The 26,095-nt window shown below is 38.8% G+C and overlaps 1 protein-coding gene across 5 annotated transcripts in view; it reads left to right on the forward strand.

Annotated features, from left to right (window-relative positions):
- Positions 1-121: 121 nt before the first annotated feature.
- sanbr (SANT and BTB domain regulator of CSR) overlaps positions 122-26,095 on the forward strand; it is a 60,570-nt gene continuing 34,596 nt past the window's right edge. The window contains exons 1-7 of one of the 5 annotated variants that reach the window (XM_055639899.1): positions 122-630; positions 10,983-11,143; positions 12,843-13,023; positions 14,460-14,550; positions 16,678-16,916; positions 20,107-20,165; positions 22,087-22,247. In XM_055639899.1, coding sequence (XP_055495874.1) covers positions 10,994-11,143; positions 12,843-13,023; positions 14,460-14,550; positions 16,678-16,916; positions 20,107-20,165; positions 22,087-22,247 — 881 coding nt within the window. In that variant the 5' untranslated portion in view covers positions 122-630; positions 10,983-10,993. Of the gene's footprint in view, positions 631-10,982; positions 11,149-12,842; positions 13,024-14,459; positions 14,551-16,677; positions 16,917-20,106; positions 20,166-22,086; positions 22,248-26,095 lie in introns of those variants that run through there. The other 4 variants (XM_055639900.1, XM_055639901.1, XM_055639902.1 and 1 more) reach the window with 4 other exon arrangements.

Raw genomic sequence — 26,095 nt, forward strand, 5'->3', positions numbered from 1 at the left:
CGCGCTGTCAATTGGACCAACGGCCGCCGCTGCTCGCGCTGTCCTGCGCGTTGCCAGGGGAACCCTCGCCTGCCACTGGCTGATGCGCATGCCCAGTAGCGGGGGCCCGCCTGTGCTGCCGGGCAGTGCCGGCCTCGCCGGGCGGGCGCGCGGACGGGCGGGCGGTTGTTCACGTCCATGTTTGGCGCGGGCACTGTGCGGTAATGGCTGGAGCTGGGTAGAGCATTACGAGCAAGATACGCCTCTTTAAAAAAAAAACAAACAACCAAACACACAAAAAGAAAAATCCACCAATGTGTCTTTAGACTAGGCATGCGGCGGGGCCGGCGGTCTCTTAAAATTAGCAGTGTCTTCGCAACATTTCGAGCAGAAAGAACAGGGGTTTCCACTCCCACGCTGCTCAAGGTGAAGGACACCGTGTCGTTTGGTCAAATACTGGCTGGAGCGAACGTAGTATTTTGAGGGTTTTGGGATGTGCTGTTCAAGTTTCAATTCTACATTATCACTCTTCCGCCGTCTGTAAAGAGTTTTGATGGAGTCGCAGCAACCCAGACTCTTAGTTTAAATCCTGTTGAAAGATTGCCAGCCCCTTTGGGAGTGCAGTCTTCCAGTCTACCGGCCGTAGCTCGGGTTAGTGTAATTATGACTGTTTTATGCTCTTGTAGTCTATTTGTGCAGAATATATATGGAAATGTAATCACTCACGTACTTTAAGATCACCATTAAACATTCATCGATTTAGGGCACGAGTTTAAAAATGGGATTATAGTTTGTATGTAATCCCCGAGATAAGCGTTTCAGAAAGTGAATTTCGTCTAACCTCATTCTTACTCTTGGACCCCGTTTAGATTAGATTAGACTAGATTCGTTTATTGTCATTCAGACCTTTCGGTCTAAACAAAATTTTGTTTGAACAAATTTACAATTAAGTATGCATTCAATTTGCTTTATGTTGGAACAAGAAAGTACAGTGAAGATCATATTTTTTGTAATTCTGTGATGCGGTTAAGATGTATTGTATTTTTTAGATTCTTCATACAATGGGGTGATTTACGATAGATCGATTTACGATACAATACAAAATATATTAAAGTTGCCACTTCTGAAGGACATTATAACTTATTTATGTAATAATACCTTAACCATGGTGGAATCTTCCAAGGAGCTTCACGATATGCTCGTAATTAAAATTTGGTATGAGCCATCTTTATACGCTACAAGGGAAATTATTAAAAGCTTAGTCAAAAATATATAGTTCAAAAGAAGAAAGAGAGATGAGGTATTGAACGTAGAATTACAGAGCTTGGGGTCTTTGCAGTTGAATGCACAATTGTCAACTGGAGAGAGAATAAAATCAGGGCATAATCAAAAAGCCAGAATGTGAAGAATAAAGATGCTTTTCATAATAATAATGATAATAATAAATTTTACTTATGGGTGCCTTTCAAGAGTCTCAAGGACACCTTATAGAATTTAGCAAATAGAGTAAAAACATGTGAGCGGAATGAAATAATTAGTAAAGACATCACCAGTACACAAATTAAAGACAGAATTCAATCCAAAGACAAAAATCAAAAACATGATATGAAGAGAGAGCAGCGGCAGCTAAAGCGCGCCAGTGTACACTCTCCCTTCCGGCAGCCGTCTTGGACACAGAATAAAATAATCATTTACACACAAAAAAACATCCCCCCACAATGGTTACCACTGTGGGGGAAGGCACAATGTCCAGTCCCCATCCCCAGTTCTCCCATAGGCAGGCCTATTGAGGCCTCCACAGTTGCCTCTACGGAGGCCCGATGTTCCTGGCAGTTCTCGCCGGGTGGTGTTGCTCCGGCGTCGGAAGAGTCCTCACAGCGGCATGGGACGGTTAGAACGGCCGATTCCCTACCGGAGTCTGTGGCATTCCGAAGTCGGTGGGTGCTCCAAGGCTCCCGATGTTAAAGTTGGCTCCACAGTCCCGCAGCTCGACTGTGTTGATCACGGCGGTCTCAGCATATACGCGGCGACCCAGGCAAGGCATCGCCCGCTCCGCGATAGCGCTCCAGCGCTGTGCTGCCACCGAAGCAGAAGGTGCTGGGTGGACCCCGCCAGGAAAACGCCGCTCCACTCCCGCTGGTAGGCCGCAAGGACGGGTCGATGGTGCAGCCTGGGGAAAAAGCTGCCTCACCGACCAGGTAGGGACCTAGAAAATAGTTTCCCCCTTCCACCCCACATAAAAAAAGTCAAATTCCCCAACAAACAAACATAGGACAAAATTCACTAAAAACTAATTAAAAAAAGCGAATTGAATGGACAGCTGCTGGTTAGCAGCCGTTCCCCAGGATGGCTCCTCCTCTAGACTTCATGGATGTAGTCAGCGGTCAGATAAAATAACAAGCTGTAAATCAAAATTTAGGACCAACTTTTCAAACATCATTTTGCCCATAACATGTTTCCCTTTTTTTGTTGATTATCATAATGCAACAATTTTGAGTTTTATTAATTGATATTTGCTTAATGAAAAGATATGTTGGTAAAGCTTAGACCATTTGCAATTACAAAAAATATTGGAGAAGGAACAATTCTATTGGAAATCTGTTGATACAGATATAGAATCTATTGTTTTCCAAGGAGAGGAAGCAGGTAGGTCTTTTCTATGTAACCTAACAGCACAGTTTGTGGCTGTGTCAATTCTTTAAAAGGTTTTCAATTTAGTCCTACAGCCCAGTTTTCACCCCATAATTCTGCAAATTAGTTTGAATCAATTACACATTAAATAGATTTTTGAAATTTCCTACTGTGTCTAATTCAGTGTATCACAGAACATAGCCACTCTCCATTGACAAAAAATATTAATTTTATTTTGAGTAATTTATTAAATCTTTTGACTGTTTAGCGACTCGCTGTCAGTATGGAATAAAAATCTCTTCTTTCTGTCAGACATTCTTTAGGTGTCTTCCAATCTTTTATGTTTTAACAAGATCAATTTCAGTCTCTCTAGATAACATCTTATTCCTGGTAATCATCTTGTTAAATGTTTTCTGTACTTTCTCCAAAGCCTTGAATACCGTCTTGCGTGAAATGCGCATACTACTTTCACATACTTTCACTATGGCCTGACAGGTGATTTGTAAACAATGGAGTTGGGATACTCTGGAGCCTGTTCTATCTTCCAATGAGGTCATGGCTAATCTGTGGTTTGCCTTGTCCTCCATGTTCCTTAATTATTTCCAGTTTACAAAAACCTGCCACTCTCAAATCTGAAATTTAAAAAGACTTGCCAATCATTTAAAAAAAAAAGTTTAAATCTGTAACAGCATCGAAATGTAAGATTGTTTTTACATTTAATCTATGTAGATTTGACTAATTTTTAGGTATATGACCCTGGATTTTAGACTGTAAGTTTATTTTCCTCCTTCTCCAAAAATTACCAACTTTTTCAAAATATCAATGAAGTTGCCCATTAAACTTTTTAATTCCACAGAATGCAACTCTTTTGTATCAACTTTGATTTGATTTTAACTCTTGAAGTGCATGTATCATTTTGGTTAATTATGTACTTCTTCCACAGGAAAGTATAGGTTTTAGCACAAGGTTTAATTTCTGTGCTGCAAAGCAAAATATATTGTCTGCTTCTTAACTTCCAATAAACTTTCCTCGTCACCTTGAAGGATCTGATGTTTCTCCCTCGGGCCTCTGTTCTTATACCTCCTCTCTGTTAAAATGTTACTTGTCTTTCCACACAGTTTATCCCAAATTGCTTCAGAGTCTTGGGCTGGAAGGTCAAAATTCAGGCTAGAGGTCTGTGAACAGAGGGCTTCTGCATGGATCTGGGCTGGGACCTCTGATGTTTGTGCTATATAATTGCCTTGGACTTAAATGTAGATGAGTTGGTTAGTCAGTTTGCAGTTGAAGCAACATTTCTGGGGTTATGGACTGTGAGGAAGGCTGTCAAAGTATACAGCAGGCTTGAGATCAGCTGTAGAAATGGGCGGGGAAATGGTCAATGTAGTTTCATCTGAGTGAGAGTGAGGTGACAATTTGACAGGTCAAATGTAAGGAGGAAATATACTATTAATGGCAAGAACCTTAACAGCATTGATATACAGATGGGTCAAATCCATAAATCGCTGAAGTGTTAACAGAAGTAGATAGTGTAAAGAAGGCATGGTATGGAGGTGGGCAGAGGAGGTGGAGTGGCTCTGCTGGTAAGGAATTACATTCAATCCTTAGTAAGGGAAGGCATAGGATGTAGAATCCTTATGGATAGAATTAAATAGTAATAGTAATAAAACCCTGTTGAGAGTTATATCCAGGTCAGCGAATAATAGCCAGGATGTAGGCGTACAAATTACACCAGGAGATACAATCAGCATACAGTGGTCATGTGGGATTTCAGGAAAACTGGGAAAATCAGGTTAGAACTGGATCCCTAGAGAGTAAATTTGTGGAGTGCCCAACAGATGGCTTCTTAGAGCAGTTTGTGGTCAAGCCTATTAGGGGAAAGGCAATTCTGTATTTGGTGTTGTGTTAAACCAGATATGATTAGGGAATTTAAGGTAAATGAGCTTCTAGGACATAGATATCATAGTATGAAAAAAATTCAACCTGCAGTTTGAGAGAAAGAAGATTAAATCAGATGTGTCAGTATTACTGTTGAGTAAAGATAATTGCAGAGGCATGAAGGAGGAGCTGGCCAAAGTAGGTTGAAAAGGGACTAGCAGGAATGAGGGTGGAGCAGCTATGGCTGGAGTTTCTGGGAGTAAATCTGAAGACGCAGGGTCTTTTCACCTCAAGAGGACAAAACCAACAGAAGGCAACTAAAAAGGCAATTACGGGAGAAAAGATAAAAATTAACGTAAGTTCGTCAATAATATAAAAGAGGATACTAATAGTTTGAAAATAACGCTGGAGAAGTAGTAATGAGGAATAAAGAAATGGCAGATGAATTGAATAAGTTTTTTAAAATCCGTCTTCACAGTGGAAGATGCCAGCAACATGCTGGAAATTCAGGAGAGTAAGGGTGCAGAAGTTAGTGGAGTTGTTTTTACTATGGAGAAGCTGCTTGGGAAGCTGAAAAGTGTGAACGTGGATATGTCACCTGGATCAGATGGACTACACCTCAAGGTTCTGAAAGAGGTAGCTTTAGAGATTGTGGAGGCATTAGTAGTGATCTTTCAAGAATCACTCGTCTGGAGTGGTCCCAGAGGAATAGAAAATTGCAAATGTTACTACACTGTTCAAGAAGGAAGTGAGGCAAAAGAGGGGAAACTATAGCCTGGTTTGCTGACTTCAGTGGTTGGGAAGATTTTGCAGTCAATTGTTTTGCAAGTAGTTTGAAGTAGTTCCAAGTACAGATTTAGAAACACATAATACTGTTTTGTGAAGGGAGACCTTGCCTGACAAATGTAGGAATTCTTTGAGGAAATAAATAGCAGGATAGACAATGGAAAGTCAGTGAATGTTGTGTACTTGGATTTTCAGGCCTTTGATAAGGTGCCGCACATGAAGCTATTAAGCAAGATGAGAGCCCATGATATTAGAGGGAAGATACTAGCATGGATAGAAGGTTGGCTGAATAGCAGGATGCAAATAGTGGGAATAAATGGGGCTTTTTCAAGTTGGCTGCCGTTGTTCCACAGGGTTCATTGTTGGGTCTGCTACTTTTCACGTTGTATATTTATGATTTGGAAGATGGAATTGATGGCTTTATGGCAAAGTTTGCAGATGATGCAGGTGGAGGGACTTAGAATATTTTCCAAATGGGGAGAGGATTCAGGAATCTTAGGTGCAATGGGACTTGGGTGTGCTGGTGCAGGATTCCCAAAACATTTTGTTGCAGGTTAAATCAGTAGTAACAAAGGCATTTTTAATTGAATTGGTTCTGCAGTGGGTCTATCCATTTCAGCTGTTTATTGTGTCATGTTTCTTGAAAACCCTTGTCACTATTTACTATGCCACCAAGATTTGCATCATTTGCAAACTTTATAATTGTTTTTCCTTCCAAATCTTTAATACACAACTATAAAAGCAATGGTGAGAATAGAAATAGTAGGGCACTGCATATTTCCATTAAGAAAACCAATGTCTTGCTCCTATCCCTTTACTAATATGTTCTCTTCATTTCCATGCATTTGTGTTATCTCTTTTGATCTGTAACATGATAGTTTATCAAATGCCTTTTGAAATATTTAGTCAACATCCACTGTGGGCTATTTTCACTGGAGCAGAGCTCAAAGACGAAAATAAAATGATAATTTGTAAAATTGACGGTATTGTTAGAGAAAATGGGGAATGACTATTTGGTTTGGGTATCCTAATGCTTTATGCAAGATTGAGGAGGGTCAATTTTAAGTCATTATAGAATGAAATACATGGCACAGGGATGATTGAATTGGGAAAATAGAGTGATCTTGAAATAGGAAAAAAATGCAAGCCCTTGAGAAGAGAATGATAGTGGGATTAGTTGTAGATTTCTTATAAAGAATTTAATCCTAAACTTGTCATCTAAATTTGCTGTCAGTTTCATAACTTGCACCAAGACCTGTTCATGAATCATTCCTTGACTACTGACCTAGATGGGTTCTGGTTTAAGAGATCCCTTATTTTTTTTAATTTGCATCTTTACTTTCAAATCCCTCTATCCCTTCTATTTTTGTAATCACCTCTGGCTATATACCCCTTTGAAATATCTTTGTACCTCCAGTTTGCACAAAACAACAGTGATTAGATAATTAAAAGTATTAACATATTTATAAATCATTTAAAACTATTATGATGATTGCATTCATTTAATAGAATTAAACATTTCAAATAAAAAAAAATGGTTTTAAACTTTGAATCACAATTTCAAATTCCCTTGCTCTACACATGGTTTTGATCAAATATTGCTATTCTAATTGTGCATCAGTGCAGTTTGGTCAGAGAGATTGGCAATGTCTAGTTTGTCTTATTATTGATCAGAAGTGTATTATATATTGGCAACAGTACGATTCCTTCTATGGATTATATCATGAATGAATGAACCAATAATACTCGGATAACCACTTGAGAAACAAGAATAATGGGCAAGAAAGTAAGCTTGTGTAAAAATGGAGGGTAAATTTGAGTTGCATTGTGGGGAGTCCCCATCTTGGCTGCCACTTGAGAGGTTTATCCAACCTTAAGAAACCTATTTCCTTGTTACACTTGTTTATGTATGAGAAATTGTACCCTAGGAAGGAAATATGCGATTTGTTGATATGAATATGTAGACAGATTACTGAATGATGCCCAGACGGGTGAGGCAGCATCTATGGAGCGAAGGAAATAGGCAACGTTTTGGGTCGAAACCCTTCTTCAGACTGCTCATTATTGACTGGGATTTGCTGAGATTGCTCAGTACCAAATGCTAAGACTGGGCAGATTTTGAGGTGTAGCCAGGATTTCTTGCAACTGTATGTGGATAGTCTAATCCGAGAAGAAAACATACTCTTGTGTTGGCCAAGTGACTGGTGTTTTAGTGGCTTTATTGTCAAAGCTTTTCACTGTACCTCGGGTCACGTGACAATAAACTGAACTGGTAGAGCATTTTGTGTATAGTAATCACAATCAATTTTAAGATTGTTTTGAATTGGTAGAAGACTGGACCTTGCAGGAAGGTGCTATTAGAGTAAGGTAAACTACAATGTTTTTAGGCAGGAGCTCAGGAGAGTATACTGGGAGCAATTGTTATTGGTTGAGTCCACATCTGACATGTGAGAGTTGTTTAAAGGCCAGTTGATCGATGTTCAGAACTGGCAAGTTCCATTTAGGGGAGTATGGATAAGGATGGCAAAATCAGGGAACCTTGGATGACAAAAGAGGTTTAAATTTGGTTTAAAACAAAACGAAAATGCGTGGAAGGTTGGAGGTTGGAATCAGCCAGGGTCTTTGTTGAATATAAAGAAAGGAGGAAAGAACTCAAGCAGGCGATTAGAAGGACTTAAAGGGGCCACTAAATGGGTTTGGTGAGTCAGATGAATTAAAAATCCAAAGCTTTTTATACCTATATTTACGATAAACAGAAAAAAGGTAGGGCCACGTAAGGGTAGGAATTTGTACTTGGAGTCTGGGATGTAGGTCAAGTACTAAACGAGTACTTTGCATCTATTTTCACCAAGGAGAAGGACACGGAAGACATTGTGGATAATAGTGTTATACATGGGCAGTCAGAGATTAAGAAGGAGAAGGTGTTGGTGATCTAGAAGAGCATTAAGGTGGATAAATCCCCAGGATCTGATGGGATTTATCCCAGGGTATTGAGAGTGGCAAGAGAAAAGATTGTGGAAGCTTTGATGAAGATCTTTACGTCTTCTCTAGACATAAGTCGGGTCCCGGAGGACTGGAGAGTAGCTAATGTTCTTTTTATTTCAGAAGGGATGTAGAGAGAAATTATCGTCTGGTGAACCTCGCATCAGTGGTAGGGAAACTAATGGAGAGGATTCTTTGCGATAGGATTTCCTCCCATTTGGAATGGTTTAAATAGGGACAGTCAGCATGGCTTTGTACTTGCCGTTTGTCCATGTCTTATTAACTTAATTGAGGTTTTTTGAGGAGGAGACAAAGGTGATCGAGGGCGGTGGATGTTGTTTACATGGATTTTGTAAGGTATTTGATAAAGTCCCTCATGGTAGGCTTATCCAGAAGATTAAGATACACAAGATTAATAGTGAAATGGTCATATAGATTCAGAACTGGCTTATTATTAGAAGACAGAGGGTTGTCGTGGAAGGACAATATTCAGGCTGGAGGTCTGTGACCAGTGGAGTTCCACAAGGATCTGTGCTGGGAATGCTGATATATGTAAACAACTTGGACATAAAGGTAAACGGGCTGGTTAGTAAGTTTGCAGATGACACCAATATTGCTGAGGTCACAGACTGCGAGACAGGCTGTCAAAGTACACTATGAGATATAGATCAGCTGCAGAAAAGTCAAATGGAGTTTAATCTGAGCTAGTGTGAGGTATTGCAATGTTGATGGTTCAAATGTAAGGGGAAAATATACAATTAATGTCATGACCCTTAACAGCTTTCATGTTCTGAGGGATTTCGGGGTCCAAATCCATGTCCCTGAAAGTGGCTACACAGGAAAGGTTTCAAAGGTCTTTTATTGTCACATGTACCAATTAAGGCACAGTGCTATGCGAATTACCATACAGCCGTACGAAAAAAAAGCAACAAGACGCACAACTGCATAAAAGTTAACATAAACATCCACCACAGCGGATTCCCCACATTCCTCACTGTGATGGAAGGCAAAAAAGTCCAATCTTCTTCCTCTTTATTCTCTCGCGGTCGGGGCAGTCGAACCATTCGTCGGGGCAATCAAAGCACCCGCAGCCGGCGATCGAAGCCCCCGTGTGGGGGCGGTTGTAGCCCCCTGTGTGGGGGTGGTCGAAGCCCCCAATCGGGGCTGTCGTAGCTCCTGCGTCGGGGCGATTGAAACTCCTGCGTCGGGGCGATCGAAACTCCCGCGTCGGGGTTGTCGAAACTCCTGTGGCTTGGAGTTCCCAAAGTCGGTCTCTGACCGGAGATATTAAAGCCCGCAAGCACCCACGGTTGGAGCTCCGAGGTCGAACCCTGGCAAAGGGATCGCGGGCTTGTTAAAGTCTGTAAGCTCCCGCAGTGGAACTCTCAAAATCGGTCTCCAGAAAGGCCACCAACTCCTCGATGTTATGCCGCAGTGCGGACGAAGATACGATATGGAAAAACATTGCATCTCCGTCGAAGTAAGAGATTAGAAAAAGTTTCCCCCAACCCCCACCCCCCGCATAAAACAAGCTAAAGAACACTCAAAACATGCATTTAACACCATACTATTGAAACACAAAGAAGGAAAGGACAGACAGACTGTTGGCAAGGAAATCAATTAGATAGAGTGATATCAGGTAGATAGAGTGGTAAAAAAGGCATGTGGCATGCTTGCTTTCATAGGTTGGGGCATTGAGTATAAGAGTCAGGAAGTCATGATGCAACTTTATAGGACTTTGGTGTATTGAGTGCAGTTCTGGGAGCCAAATTACAGAAGGGATGTGGAGGCCATGGAAGGGGTGCAGAGGAGGTTTACCAGAATGATGTCTGGGTTAGGGGATATTGGGTACAGGGAGAGGTTGGATAGATTTGGATTATTTTCTCTGGAAGAGAATGGAAGGATATGGGTTATACGCAGGTAGATAGCGATGAGTTTGTCATCATGTTCGGCACAGACTTTGTGGGCCACAGGGCATGTTCTTATGCTGTACTGTACTGTTCTATATGCTATGAATTTTCACTTCTTTGTGTTTTGGGTTGTTTTCTTCCTAAATTATATTGTTAAAGGTTTTTTAATCTGGAATGTAATATTTTATTTGACTGTGTATGCAACGGAATGTTACTGGAAAGCAAATATTTCTTATCTAGCCCTAAATTCCCTTTGAACCAAGTGGCATGCCAGACCATTTCAGGGGGTGGTTATGTTGCTCTGGCCCTGCAAATGCATTATTAACCAAACTGAATCAGGTTGTCAGATTTCCTTCCGAGAAAGTTGTCATGAATGGTGCTCGGATTTTTATTCCAAATTTAATTATTTAAATTAAAATTTTCCCACAACCTTCAATGATGGAATTTGAATGTCTTTCTTGATCACTTGGCCTCTTGCTAAATGTCCAGAACACTGCTAATTACTGTATCTATTACTCTTGTTAATCTTTTCAAACAAGAATAGCTTAGTTTAAGTTTCTCACGTGTATGTTTAGAATGTTACAATACAATATAAAATACAAAATATTAACCCAGAAAAATACATTTTAATTCTATGCAGCACCAAATGAGATTTAAGCAGTCTTTTCCAAATATATATACAGGTATAAAAAATAACTGGCTCTGCTAAATGATCTAAAAGCACAAAATTACATACCCGGGCCTGCCTGTAATAACTAGTGATGCAAGTCACAGTACATAAATATTTTTAACTAAATTGCTACTTTCTCCTCAATTTAGTCGAAAACAAGATGAGTCACGCGTGTTCAGTAAATGCCCCATTTCTTTATGAGAAGCAAGGATTGGTGCTGGATATGATTCTCCGCTCTATGTTAGGAGTAACCCAGCCTATCAACTGGGAAAGAGTAGCTAGACTCGTACCAGGAGTCACAGCCAAGCAGGTATTGTAAGTCAATGTTTTGCCTTTTGAGGTTTAAACACAATTCTAATTTTTACTTTTCTATTTACGAGTAGTTACATTAATCAGTAAGCTGTTTCATTGTTGGGAACAATGCGCCTGTTGGGCTCAGAGGCTGCTAATCTGTAAAATTACAGAAAAATCATTACATAAGAAATTTATTTCCAGACATAATTCTTGTTTATTACAACAATTACAATGTTTAAGTAATGATTTTTGAACATGTTAATTTCACACAATTTCCTTTGTTTTGAAATTGTATTGCATCCTGATAAGCTGCAAGGGTATTGCTAGGAAATTCCAGGTGATAATGTTTTCTGGGGTAGGAAAAACATTGGTGAAAAAGAATGCATCAATTCTGAAAAGGGGAATGGTGCACTGTTCTGAGTCAATTTTGTTGGAGAGCCAAGATAAATGGTATTAGTTTAAGGAGCAGAATAAGAAGAAGTCATTTGTGAACTGATCAGGGAATTAGACATAAATAAATGTGCTGAGACAATTTGATGACCAAATATTTGACTGGCTCTGGGGAAAGTGAGCAGGGAAAATGAAATGGAATTCTTAAAATAAGGAGAGTTCTAAAAAAAGGTGAATATTTACCTGCGTAGAGATACTCCTAGATGTAATATTGAAAGAATGAGTTAAATACGGATTAGTGCATGTTAAAAATTAATTCCTTTGCATAAAAATGAGTACAACACATTGGAATAAGGTAGATTTTTAACAAAGATGACTGGTCCAGTCGAGGTAAAATAGAAAGACAGCATCGCAAACAAGACATTTCCGATTTTTGAAAAACTTGATATGTTTAGTTAATTATAAATAGGTAATTAAAAAGACCACAAAAATACTGTTTAAATATATGCCATTCAATCGGAATCAGAATAGTACTTTATTTGCCAAGTATGTTTTGCAACATACGAGGAATTTCAAAAGGTGATAGTCAAAAGTGTATTGGAAAATATGGGGCAAGACCTTCGACACATGGTTGATAAGTATATAGAAAGTGAATGGAAATTGGTGGGTGTACCTAATACAGATGGCATTTTGTATTGGGGAAGAGAAAGCTTGAACAAATAAAAAACAAGTGAACCATCATAATATATTTGAGGAAGAAACAGTGGGGGGGAAATCATTTGAAACACTGGTGCTAAAATTATGAAGGGTTGCGATTAATGGTTTTCATACATTGAGAGATTTAAACTTGGGGACTCATTTATAATACGTAGTAAGAATAGGGAAAATTAGGGCAGAGAAGAGGGGTCTCTACCTGAAACGTCACCTATTCCTTTTCTCCAGAGATGCTGCCTGACCCGCTGAGTTACTCCAGCCTTTTGTGTCTATCTTCGGTTTAAACTGGCAACTACAGTTTCTCCTTACACATGGTAAATTAGCTTTTGACTGGGTTGTGATGCTGTTCTATGCACTGACAAAGTTAGTGATTTTTTTATTTTTATTATCACATTAATTAAGAGTGGTTTAGGTGATTGAAGGAAAGGTGGTAAAGGGAAATATGGAGAGATAAAATTGTATTCCTGCTAATGTGAAGGATTTATTTATTTAGAATAGTTGGGCAAATGATCTACTTTAAAATCATCCACCAGATTTTCTGAGGATAGGAAATGAGTTGCATTGAAATGGCTACAACTTATTATTAAAGCCAAGCTTTAAATTATTTGCAGTGTGCCAAGAGATTTGAAGAACTACGAAGCAATGGAATCATGCCCCATATTTGTGATGAAAACAAGTGTGAAGGGAGTCCATCTAAATCATTGGCCACATATATTAAATCATCGTTTTTGGACAATGAAGATGATGAAAAATCTAGGTTATCTGTAATGCAGAATAGCACTTCCATATCAGGTTGGTTATGTCTGCAGGATGTTTATCTATTAATAATATTTCAAATTATTTCTTCATTAATTGATACTGTAGATATTCAATTAAACTAGCAGAACAGAAATAAAGCATTTACATCATTTATTTGGAAATCAAAGGAGTTGAATTAAAAAATATATATTTTTGCTGAAAAACAGGAAGATTTCTGTATTTATTTGCGGCTTGGTAAGAAATGTCTATAATCTATCTAAAATCATGATTACAGAAGTCCATTTAGCTATTTTTCTGTTGACTTTTTGAAATAATTATCTCAACAGCATTGCCTTTTCCTGTCTGGTTCTGGAGATTTTCCCATTTTGATTGTATAAAATTCCCCTTTCAATATAACTTTTGAATCTTATTCTAGAACCCAATCTGACATTATAAACTAGACCATGACAATTTATTAAGTTAAGAAATATTATTTTAATTGCTCTCATGGATTTGTGGCAGCAATGTCAAATTTGTCTGATTCCAGACCATCCTACCAGTTTTTCTCTACCTGTTATCACATCTCCACATCATTTTAGCTTGTGGGACGCATTTGGATTGGTATTCCATTACAGGATGATGAGGCTTGAACTAACATTCCAGAAATATAAGTTTCTATGACATCAGAGCAGTTGTGCAATTGTGAATTCCGCTCATGAAATAATCTGGAATAAAGTCTGTGGCGATTGCTGTAAAAATGTATCTGTTTTACTAAATTCTGTCAGGGAAGTAAATCTGTCATATTTGTCCAGTCTGATCTCTCTGGGTACAGATCCACTGTTTAGTTTGGGTTTAGTTTAGGGGAAATTTACAAAGCTCAATTAACCAACATGGGATGTAGGAGGAAACCAGAGCACTTTGAGGAAACCCACGTATTCACAGTGAGAATGTACAAACTCCATACAGTAATGTAAAAGATTCTTAACTGCCCTCAGAAAAGACCAAACTAGCTCGAGGGTCAGTAGGGATGGGCAATAAGTGCAGGGTTTCCAGCAGCGACCATAACCCATGAAAGGTCACAACTCATGTGGAAGGATGGACTCAGTGGGCCGAAGGAACTGTTTCCATGCGGTGTCTCTAAACTAAACACAAGACTAGACCAGATAAATTCAATGCCACACACACTGGGGGAGGGGTGATTCTTCCTTCACATCCTACCAGAGCTCAATGTTAGGATTTTCATTTCTATTTGGTGTCTTTTCCACCCTCTATAAAATAACTTTATTCTGTGAATTTGAATGTGGTGATAGTATTGTCATTGATCAAATGAAGGTCATTGATGATGCAGCATATATCCTTGATTACCAACATTTATTTTAATTAATGAGGGAAATTTGCTTGTTGAATCCGTTTGGTTTCATGATTTGTTGCAAAGGATTTTGGTTCACTATATCTTTATGGCAATTTCAATATTTATTTTAATATTCAAGGGCGAGCTACTTTGTCTACAGGAAGAAATTGCACTCTAAAAGAAAATGGTTCAACGGATAAAGGTGAAGACAAATTGGATGAAAGCCAAGGGTAAGTAACAATGATGCGTCTAAAGAGAAATAATAAGACCTCATTGAGACATAGTGATGGATATTAATTGGTTTAAAAAAAGCCTTTTTAATAAAGGCATGCATAATCCGACATTTGAAATAAGTGGATATATTTAGATATAGGCCCATGTTAGTATCAGAATATGTGTGAAAATTACAATAAATGGAAAGGAGAAGTATTCGTTTTTTGACTTTTTAAATGCTTGTGTTCAGCGGAAATAGTAAACAAAGTAAAATTATTTAAGTTTAACCTCAATCTTTCAATGACTTTTTATCTGGTATTTCTTGTGTAGCAGAGTTGTCTTGTAGTTGACATAATTGACAATTTAGTGGAAGTGGCTGTGGTACATTAGATATCTTCGGAAGAAATGTAGATATTTGAGAACATTTCTGAAGCACGTTGAGACATGTTCTCAAGACAATGGCAGCAGCTATGAGGAGGACCTACAACCTATCAGAATGTCTTATGTATGCTTTCGCTACATGAGATATGGTGGAAGGATTTCACAAAAAGGTTATTGAATTTGAAGTCAGTCAAAATTGGGTGATGAAAATAGGACTGTTTGTATGCCAGATAGTTTATGAAGTTCTGATTTAGTTTAGAATTTGTATTTTATCTAGATGGAGAAACATATCCATATTGACTAAATGTTCAGATATTATTTGCACATGCACTTTTTATTTAAAAAAAACACTTGTGTAAGCATGCAGTTAAATATGAGCTCTGTGTCCTCGAGGGTGTTAATGTTTTGCATGTTGAGGGATTCCCTACCATGCATGCAGCTCCACACCTTGTTTAAATAGTCTCTCTTTTTCACAGTAGAGTTTCTTGCCTTTTTCAAGTATTCATTCCTTGAACTGCAGACTTCCTAGGCGGGCTAAAAATCCAGAAGCTGCCAAAATGGTAGATTTTACAACAAAGACATCATTTAGGATCCAGGAATTTGGTAGAACTTGATATTTAGTAAGAACAATGAAATGCAGGCTGTCTTTATTCAGATGTCAGCAATGATTGGGGTTGTGAGTAGAAAGTGAGAACATGACTTAAACAGCTCTGATTGGGGATGAGCATTCTCCCACGTTCTCTTCCCAATTGTGCATTCTGACTAGTTTTGTAATGTTTATCTTATTTTTCTTCTTCATGTGCTCCTAGATTCTACTCTTGTCTCTCTCAGTAAACTGTTACCTATTTAACAAAACAAATGATAATTAGAAACATTTATATAATTTTAGAATTAGTGCACATTGCATGTGCGTAGCTGTATCTAAGTAAGTCTCCCTCTTCCATCGACCAGACGATATAAAAGCTTGAAAACACAAGGCACCAGATTCACGAATAGCTTCTTGCCCACAGTTATCAGATTATTGAATGGACCTCGTATGCTAAAATTGAACTCTCGATCTTCCCAGTCTACCTCACTGTGGCCCTTGCACTTGTTTTTATCTGCACCTTCTAATGCTGTAACACTATATTCTGCAATTCTTTTTTATTTACACTACTCATTGTACTTGTGTACAGTATGATTTGCCTGGAAGCACGTAAAACAAAACTTCTTACAGAATCTCTGTATGCATGATAATAATAAACCGATACCAATCTGTCTTAAAGATAATAGCTATGTGATGGCAAACTTATGAATTCAGAACCAAGATATCGAACCTGAAAATTTCAGGTAAAACAAAATAAGTAATTTAAGCTGTTTAAACTAATCTCATCATCCTTCACATGGTCCATCCATCCCCTTGCCTGTTTGGTTCCTCTCTATCTTGAAGCAATATAAATAAGTAAAAGCCACCTCGGTTTTAATATATTATTGAAAAAGCAGTCTGAGCAAAAATACTCTGATTCATGGGATGCACATCAACCATGGCTATACTGACAATATCAAACTTGCCATGATAGTTATTTCCTTTATCAAGGACAAAATAAGTTAACCTAAAGTAGTCACTTGCAAAAGTATAATTTCTTATCAACAAATAAGCCTTAGACTTGCAAAGTAATTCTAAATCAGTTTTTATTTTTGAAGTATAATTGTGAGCGATAGAAAATACAACCATGTTTTATTACTGATGTTTTTTAAGAATTGCTCTTTATTTTTTTTAATAGACCCAACATGGTAATTCATGTTTGCGATGAAGCCAAAAACCTGAAGCGTGATTTTGTTTGTCCTCGGAATCTCCTAGTCAGTGAGATGAAATACTTTGCTGAATATCTGTCCGTGGATGCACAGCGTTGGCAAGAAGTAGATATCTCTGTGCACTGTGATGTCCATATATTTGCCTGGTTGATGAGCTACGTGAAGAAGAAACTAAAGCACCAAGGACAGGTTGAACAACCAGAGCTTGGTATGTGTGAGGGTTACACTGAAAAAAATCATCATCGTTTTTAAACAGTCTTTTTCGTTAATGTTCAAAATACACTGTACTGGAAGAACTCTGTGAGTCAGGCACTTCTGTGGAGGGTAGACACAAAAAGCTGGCGTAACTTAGCAGCACCTCAGGAGAAAAGAAATAGATGACATTTTGGGAGCTATTGACGGTGATATAGAGAGATACAGAACAAATGAATGAAAGATATGCAAAAAGTAAGAATGATCAAGGAAAGATGGAATGCACAATGGTCAATTGTTGGCTGCGAGCTAAGTGAAAACAAGTTATATAGACAGTGAAACTCAATAGGATGACAAGGGATGCAAAGGTTACTTGAAGTTAGAGAAATCAATATTCATACCACTGGGTTGTTAGCTGCGATTGGCCTCACTCTGACAATGGATGATGCCCAGGACAGAAAGGTCAGTATGGGAATAGGAAGGGGACTTTAAGTGTTTGGCAACCGGGAGATCGCATAGGTCAAGGCAGACTGTGCGAAGGTGTTCACTGAAACGCTCACGCAGTCTACGCTTAATCTCACCAATATACGAGTCCATACCTGCATCAGTGGATACAGTAGATGAGGTTGGAGGAGGTGCAAGTGAACCTCTGCCTAACCTGAAAGGACAGTTGGGTACTTGGAAAGATGCGAGGGAGGAGGTATGGGGAGAGATGTTGCATCTCTTGCGCTTGCAGGGGAAGGTACCTCGGGAAAAAATGATTTGGGTGGGAAGGGATGAGTTAACCAGGGAGTTGCGGAGGGAACGGTTTCTGTGGAAAGGTGTGGAGATGGGAAGATGTGACCAGTGGTGGGATCCTGTTGGAGGGGGCAAAAAGTTTGGAAGATTATGTGTTTGCGAAGGCTGATGGGGTGAAACGTGAGGACTAGGGGGACTCTGTCCCTGTTGCGACTGGCTGGAGACTGGGAGCAAGAGCGGAGCTGCAGGTATGGAGGAGACACGTGTGAGGGCCTCATCTATGATAGAAGAGGAGAACCCCAGTTCGATAAGAATGAGGACACCTTGGATGGATAGGCAATCTTTGGTGTCAAAGCCTTCAGACTAATGGTGTGGGTGGAGAGCTGGAAGTGGATGGTGGGGGCAGGGCGTAGCCTGGCAAGTGATAGGTGGACACAGATGAGGTGCAAATAATTTTTACATTAGGTTCGCTATTCCAGCGGCTGCTTCCACATTATTATTTATTGATTCCCATTTTGTTTTCTTATGACCAACGGATTTAGTAAAATAAAAAGCCATATGTAAATCTAATGTCTAATAATCATCTAGTTCTGATTATTCAAAGCTGTTTGTGCTCACAGAATAAAATATTCAATAACTTGGATTAAGCTTTAAAATATATTACATTGTAAAGCAGGAATTTAATTATCAAATTACTAGTTAATTCAAATTGAGTGACTTTGGATTAAGGATGCTCTGTAATTATAATGTAATGTTCATATTAACTTTTTCAAAATAAAGTCAGATTTAAGATCAATTCTATTACCTTCTACACTGGAAAATAGAAAAAGTACAATTATTTTTTTAAATTAAATTATCAAAAATATAAAATCAAAATAAGCAGTTTTAAATCCTGCAGGCATATTTGTTCAAAATATAAGATTTACTGATGCATAATTCAGTCTATAATAAAAAATGACCAAAATTAAAATGTTTTTATGAAACAGCTCATGGGACCCAGCTCAGTGGTGCTGCTGTCTCACATTGTGCAGAGACTCGGGTTTGATCCTGACTTCGGGTGCTGTCAATGTGGAGTTTGTACATTCATCCTATAACAGAGTGGGCTCACCCTGAGTGTTCCGGTTTTCTCCCACATTCCAAAGACATGGGTTTGTAGGTTAATTGGCCTCTGTAAATTGTCCCAAGTATGTAGTGAGTGGATGAGAAAGTCGGATAACCTAGAACTAGGGAGAACCGGTGATCAATGGTTGGCATAGACTCCGTGGGCTGTTTCCCTAAAACTAAAACTAAAGAATAATTTGGTATTAAATGCATTGCTCTTTGAGATTTCAGAGTGAAATTTATTTAGATGACTATTACTGGTGCCATTAGATCACAAATATAATAGTAATATTTCTGAAATGCATACTATCACCTGTTTTTTTTAACTAGACAAAATTCACAAACATTGACATTGTAAAAGAAATTAGCCTTTGAGCACTTTTCGTATAATATACTTTTAATATGCTGAATTTGTTTGGAACTGTAGACAGTTGAACATAACAGCATGTCTGACAGGGATCTGAATCAGTTTGAGAAGAGGGTAGGAATGGATGCAAAGAAACAGCTTTTGGAATATTATAAGTTTCTTGGGTGTTTTAAAAAAAAAAAAAGGTGCATGCAAAGCAAGGTGATGGCAACCAGAAAATGGCCCAGTATGAGAAACAATTGGATTTGGGTAGCAGGAATAATATAAAGAGACTGCTTGTTCAGGTGGCAGTTTTGGTGTCCAAATTAGTGGACTGCTGTTACAGACTGACATTATGTTTTGGAAGGTCACAGTTAGCCTGCAGCTATTGTATCGTTTTTAGTGTCTGCAAGGAGGAACAGAGAACAATCATTTTGACTCCATGCTGAACATATGACTGGATATCTAGACATATGGCCAATGAACTCATTTAATGAATTCAAACCAATACAAAATGGAGATGGGAAAATTATATCACAGTGTGCACATTTAGATTTTATTGTAATGAGCATAAATATTCTTTAAGTTTTTAATAGTTTAATATGACGCTATTCAGGGAGAAATAGAAATTGAGACTGAAAAACATTATGCATCTGTTATGCCCTAATCCCCTAAAATCTACTTAATTATTTAATTTCCTTCCCTCTGGTTTTCCATTAAGAACCTCCCTTTTTCATCAAATCTGTTTTATTCTCATACAGTGAATTACATTTGGACAATTGAACTATGAATTTGCATAAGATTCATGGGGCAGATAATGCATTATGTGGGCCTTGGAAGAGAAGAAATGCATGTTCATGTTCTTAAAATTGACAGGATTAATTATTTCTTGAATTGATTTTGACTTTTCCAAATGGTCTAAAAGTGGAAAGTTTTTGTTTACCTGTAATGTTGTCTTTAAGAAATTTACAGGTACAATTTGTGATGTTTTCTGACAATTTTTGCTTTCCATTTCTTTTAGAACCTAGTAATGTTATCTCAATACTCATTTCATCTGAATTTTTGAAAATGGATTCCTTGGTAAGTACACATTTTATTTTAATGCTCAGTATGACAAATATCTGATTTGCTAAGACTTGTCTGTCTTTTCTATCCTTTGATTCTATACGCAGTAAAATAAACATGTACTTGGTGCTTTTCCTATCCCTTGAAAGGTGTCCAATAGTACTAAACAATCAGCAGTGTTTTTGAAATATAATCATTGAGGTAGTGAAAGAAATTGAGCTCTAAAAATAAACTCTCAAAAGCAATGAACGGATGATCTATTCTTAGATTATTTTGAACAATAGTTAAATATTGGCCAATTCCTAAAGATGAACTGCTCCTGCTTTGTGCCATAAAATCTTCTGCATCAATTCAAGAGATTAGTCATATGCATTTATTTTAAACAATCAGCTTTTTGTATTTAAAGTAATTAAATCATCAGCATCTGTCGTGGATGAGAAAGCAACCTTATAATATGTACATTGAGATTAAATGTTACAAATGCATGTGCGGTATCAATATATTTTTGAATAATGCCGTTTGTGTAGTTTTACTTGCTGGAGTCAATGTGGGGAAGTCATCCATTCTCAACTGGTCTCTTTTAAAGCCAATAGAGGTGATAATTGGTCATATAGGTCATAGACATGAAATCCATTTGGTCCTTTTCGAGCAACATCACATCCACAGTGGCAGTACTTTGAGTCAGAGGGTTGGGAACTGAACCCTGAGACTCCAGAGTAGTACAGAAAGATAAGATATTGTGCTAGTTGCTCCCTATACAGGACAGAAAAGATCATATGACAATTATTCAGAGAGCAGGGAGATAATCCCAGGATTATGGCCAATATTTATTCCTTTAGCAAAATCACTAAAACAAAAAGGCACATTGATCATTACCACATTGTATTTTTTGAACATTTGGTGTAAATACTGGCTGCCATATTTTCTAAATTGTGACACTTGCCACATATTAAAAGTAGTAATTTAACTTAAAACATTGTGGGATATCCTAAAGTAATGCGAAAGACTGTAAATGTAAATCTTCCTTTATAAGGCTCACAGATATAGCTCCAAAACTATGAGCAGATGATGCTGGAAATACTAAACGGGTCAGTGAATCTGGAGAGAGAAATAGAGTTCATGTGTAAGGTCAACTTCCAGTATCTGTAGCTGCTTTCAGTTTTATATTGGCTTCATAAATGACATTGTTATTATGTATGAAATATTGTTTCTTGTATTTATATGTAAACCCATATAACCTATTCTAATATTCCAATTTAACTTTACTGTTATCTTTTATTTGGGAATGATATCAAAGTAAGCCAAACGTTCTCAAAAATAACTTTTTTAACAAAATTGTTCTGTTGCTCTAATCTTTAAAAAATAATCTGTTTGAAATGTTGGCTATATTTGGTATACGTTTTTAAATGAAGGACAACATGCTTCATGCAGTGCTTGGTAGCAGTGGCTTGAGCATTATAAATTTCGAGGAACCAAGTTGACTGCGTCATGTCACTTTAGATGGTTCCTGACTGGCATGGTCCTAACTTGCTTTTACATGCAAATGTTCCATTTGAAACCAATACTTCTTCCAACAAGAAAGATATTCGAGTTGAGACTGAAGTAATTTAAATTTCACAGATTAAATCAATTTATGAATCTATCATTACTGCAGTAACATATTTTGCTGGTAATGTATTAGGAATTGTAGGGCAATACATCACTTTTTTCTCCCTCGGTTAGAGCTTGGTTAATCATGGTGGGTGGTATCTATTAGATGACAAAGGGGAGAAATAAAAGCTATATCTAAAAATATAAATTCCAGTTTAAAAACTTGCATATTGCATTTTTTTTAAATTGTAGTGACACTAATGCTAAGGCCCTAATGGATACTGCATGATTCATCTTGGTGAATATGATATTGGGTTCTTTTCTATCTTTGTTCTTTATGTTTTAGGTTGAAGAATGCATACATTATTGTCATAAAAATATGAGTGCCATTGTAGCTACTCCTTGCAATATGAACTGTATCAATGGCACTCTGGCCACACGCATCATTGACCTTTTCACGCATAATGAAGCTGATGAAGTAAAAGACAAAAAAGATAAATTTAAAAGGTAATAATATAGGCGTTGTCTTGAAAATATTTTTAGCTAAAACACACACACATTAGATCTTTTAGTAAAATCTGTGACTTAAATGGCAATATTTTCCCCTGCCTCATAAAACTTCTTTGTATTTTTATGCTCTTGAATACAATGCATCAATGTGGTCAATTTCTATTAAAGCATGTTGTGACTAAAATGGAAAGCAGATTTGCATTATTTTGATCTGTATTTAAATCTTGATTTGAGGGAAGAGTGATATGTATGCTAATTCACTGTTATTTGGCGCTAGTCTTTGCCTATTTTAATGTACTTTTTTCTTCTTGAGTGTTTTCAGTTGAAAATGTTAATACTTCAGCATCATGCTGATTATTGTTAAAAGAAGGTCACTCTTTGATTACTAGTAATAATGATAGCTGTATTTGTTTCAGTAGATACATAAAATAGCATTTAAAAATATGTATATTTGGTTTTAATGTGCATTAAATTCAATTAGAACAACTTAGACAAGTTCAGCTATCTTGGAAGTTAAAATGCCACACTGGTATATGCTCCTGCTCCTGAAAGTAGCTGTAGTTGGTTAGCTATCTTTGGATTATGCCTTTTGTTTTGTTAAATGCTCAACCATTATCAAATTAATTTTATAATGGAGGCTGAAACCGAAATGAAGCTGATAGTGGAAAATGAGAAAGGAAGAAGAAATCATTGTAACTGTCTAGTAATTTGAAGGTTAGGAACAGATATTGGAATTTACTAAGATTGGTGGTGATTTTTCTTTTAATTGTCTGAGAACAATCTCAACTCAGAGAAAATAACAAATTTGCCTTCGGGCTTATAGAATGACCTAATCCAGTTTGGATCAGAATATTTCCATTATAACAAGGAAAAGGCTATTTTTTTAAATAAATAAAAGATGGGGTCAGAAGAATGTACAGTAGAAAGTCTGATAATCCACTCTCAGACTATTCAAAAAATCTCAATGTTTTGAAGTCTGGCTCAGCAGGTGTTGTTTGCACTTGCCAGGGGTGCCTTTTCTGTGAATGTTGCTATTTAACATGTATTTATAAAGTGAATTAAAAGTTTCTTGGAGTATCGTTAGAATAGCATCTGATAATCTGTTAAAATAGCACCACCAAAACTTACCCTTGGACCATGACCCCACTGACGAGCACCAGGCCACCATTTCTAACACCATCACCGACTTCATCAATTCCCCCGCCCTGCCCGACCAAGCTTACAACCTCATCGTTCCCCAGCCCCGCACGGCCCGTTTTTACCTTCTCCCCAAAATCCACAAACCCGGCTCTCCCGGCAGACCCATTGTCTCTGCGTGTTCGTGCCCCACCGAACTCATCGCCACATACCTTGACTCCATCCTATCCCCCTTGGTCAAATCCCTTCCTACCTATGTTCTAGACACCTCAGACACTCTCCGCCGCCTCCACGCATTCCACTCTCTAGGCCCTCACCCCCTCATCTTCACCATGGATGTCAAGTCACTATACACCTCCATCCCCCACCAGGATGGCCTCAAAGCCTTCCGGTTCTTCCTCGACCAGAGGAGCAACCTATACCCAGCTACTGACACTCTCCTCTGCTTAGTTGGTCCTCACCCTCAATAACTTTACATTTGACTCCTCCCATTTCCTCCAAACACAAGGCACACGCATGGGCACACTATGGGCACACGCATGGGCCCCAGCTACGCCTGTCTCTTTGTCGGGTACGTTGAACAATCCTTGTTCAATACGTACCAGGGCCCCATCCCCGACCTCTATCTCCGTTACATTGACGACTGCTTTGGGGCCACCTCCTGCACCTACACACAACTGACTGACTTCATCCACTTCACCACCAACTTCCACCCGGCACTCCAATACACCTGGACCATTTCCGACACTTCCCTACCATTCCTTGACCTCACCATCTCCATCGCAGGGGACAGACTCCTGACCGACATACATTACAAACCCACTGACTCACATGGCTATCTGGACTACACGTCTTCCCACCCTGCCCCCTGTAAAGACTCCATCTCCTACTCCCAATTCCACCGCCTACGCCGCATCTGTTCCCAGGATGAGACATTCCATACCAGGGCATCAGAAATGTCCTTGTTCTTCAGGGAACGGGGATTCCCCTCCGCCACCATAGATGAAGCTCACAACAGGGTTTCATCCATACCCCGTAACACTGCTCTCTCTCCCCATCCCTGCACTCGCAACAAGGGCAGAGTCCCTCTGGTCCTCACCTTTCACCCCACCACCCGGCAAGTACAACACATAATCGTCCGCCATTTCCGCCACCTCCAACGTAACCCCACCACTCGCCACATCTTCCTATCTCCCCCCATGTCTGCCTTCCGCAAAGACCGCTCCCTCCGCAACTCCCTTGTCAATTCTTCCCTTCCCTCCCGCACCACCCCCTCCCTGGGTACTTTCCGTTGCAACCGCAAGAAATGCAACACCTGTCCCTTCACTCTAGCTCTAGGTGTCAGCTGATTTACATCGGGGAGACTAAGCGTAGGTTGGGCGATCGTTTCGCCGAACACCTCCGCTCAGTCCGCAATAACCAACCTGACCTCCCGGTGGCTCAGCACTTCAACTCCCCCTCCCATTCCCAATCCGACCTCTCTGTCCTGGGTCTCCTCCATTGCCAGAGTGAGCAACAGCGGAAATTGGAGGAACAGCACCTCATATTCCGCCTGGGGACCTTGCGTCCGGATGGCATTAACATTGAATTCTCCCAATTTTGCTAGCCCTTGCTGTCTCCTCCCCTTCCTTAACCCTCTAGCTGTCTCCTCCCACCCTCCTATCCGCCCGCCCTCGGGCTCCTCCTCCTCCCCTTTTCCTTCCTCACCCCCCCCCCCCACCCCCAATCAGTCTGAAAAAGGGTTTTGGCCCGAAACGTCGCCTATTTCCTTCGCTCCATAGATGCTGCTGCACCCGCTGAGTTTCTCCAGCAATTTTGTGTACCACCAAAATCTATGTTGTTTTAATAAAGTTTTAATATGATTGAATTCAATGTAAGAAGTGAAAATAGTAATAAAATGTCCCAAAGTCCAAATAAACAAAATAAACAAAAAGAAAATCTGAAGCTGAATAATACGATTGGAAAAGTTGACAAACAAGATTGTGTAGAAATTGAAACTAGCATTTCCCTGCATGCTATAACAATTGATTTGCAACAGGTCAACAAACGAACAAGCCTGTACACAATGAGGCCTAAGCCTTTGTGCATGACTGAACAGATCTCGTACAATCACGAGCCTTCTCCATATCACAATGGCAGGTGTTGAGAGGAGGGAACACATTCCATGGGAGAGGGAGCAAATAATTTACAGAGGATCTTCCTGATGTTGTTTTCAATGCCAGGTTCATGGGGTGGGATCTGAGCAGGTGGGAGAAATCCTGCTTCTCCGTAAAAATTACTAAAATATTGTCCAGTTATGCACTATACACTATTGGACCTTGCTGAGCAATGCGGGGTGACTGCATGCATTAATGCATCAGACATATGGTAGACCTAGAAGTAAAATTATTCAATAAAAATAGAGAACTCTGAAAATGGCAAGTCAGGTGACACTAGTGGAGTGATGGGCCAAGTTAATGTTTCAGATGAACTTTCATTTCAGACCTTGTACAATTTGTAGTAAGTCTGACTCTTCAATTTTTTTCATCGAAATTGGAAATCTAGACTGACACTAGTTGGTGCAGTATAAAGGAAGTATTACACTATTGAAAAAGGGTGAATGAGATGAGGGGCCATTGTATCATCGGTATTCTCAAGTGGAGGGTCAAAATATGTAAATTAGTCTTATCTACTTTTCCTTACCATGATCTCCAACTTTAGTTCTATTT

This window comes from Leucoraja erinacea, chromosome 8, assembly GCF_028641065.1.
Source record: "Leucoraja erinacea ecotype New England chromosome 8, Leri_hhj_1, whole genome shotgun sequence".
Classification (NCBI taxonomy): domain Eukaryota; kingdom Metazoa; phylum Chordata; class Chondrichthyes; order Rajiformes; family Rajidae; genus Leucoraja; species Leucoraja erinaceus.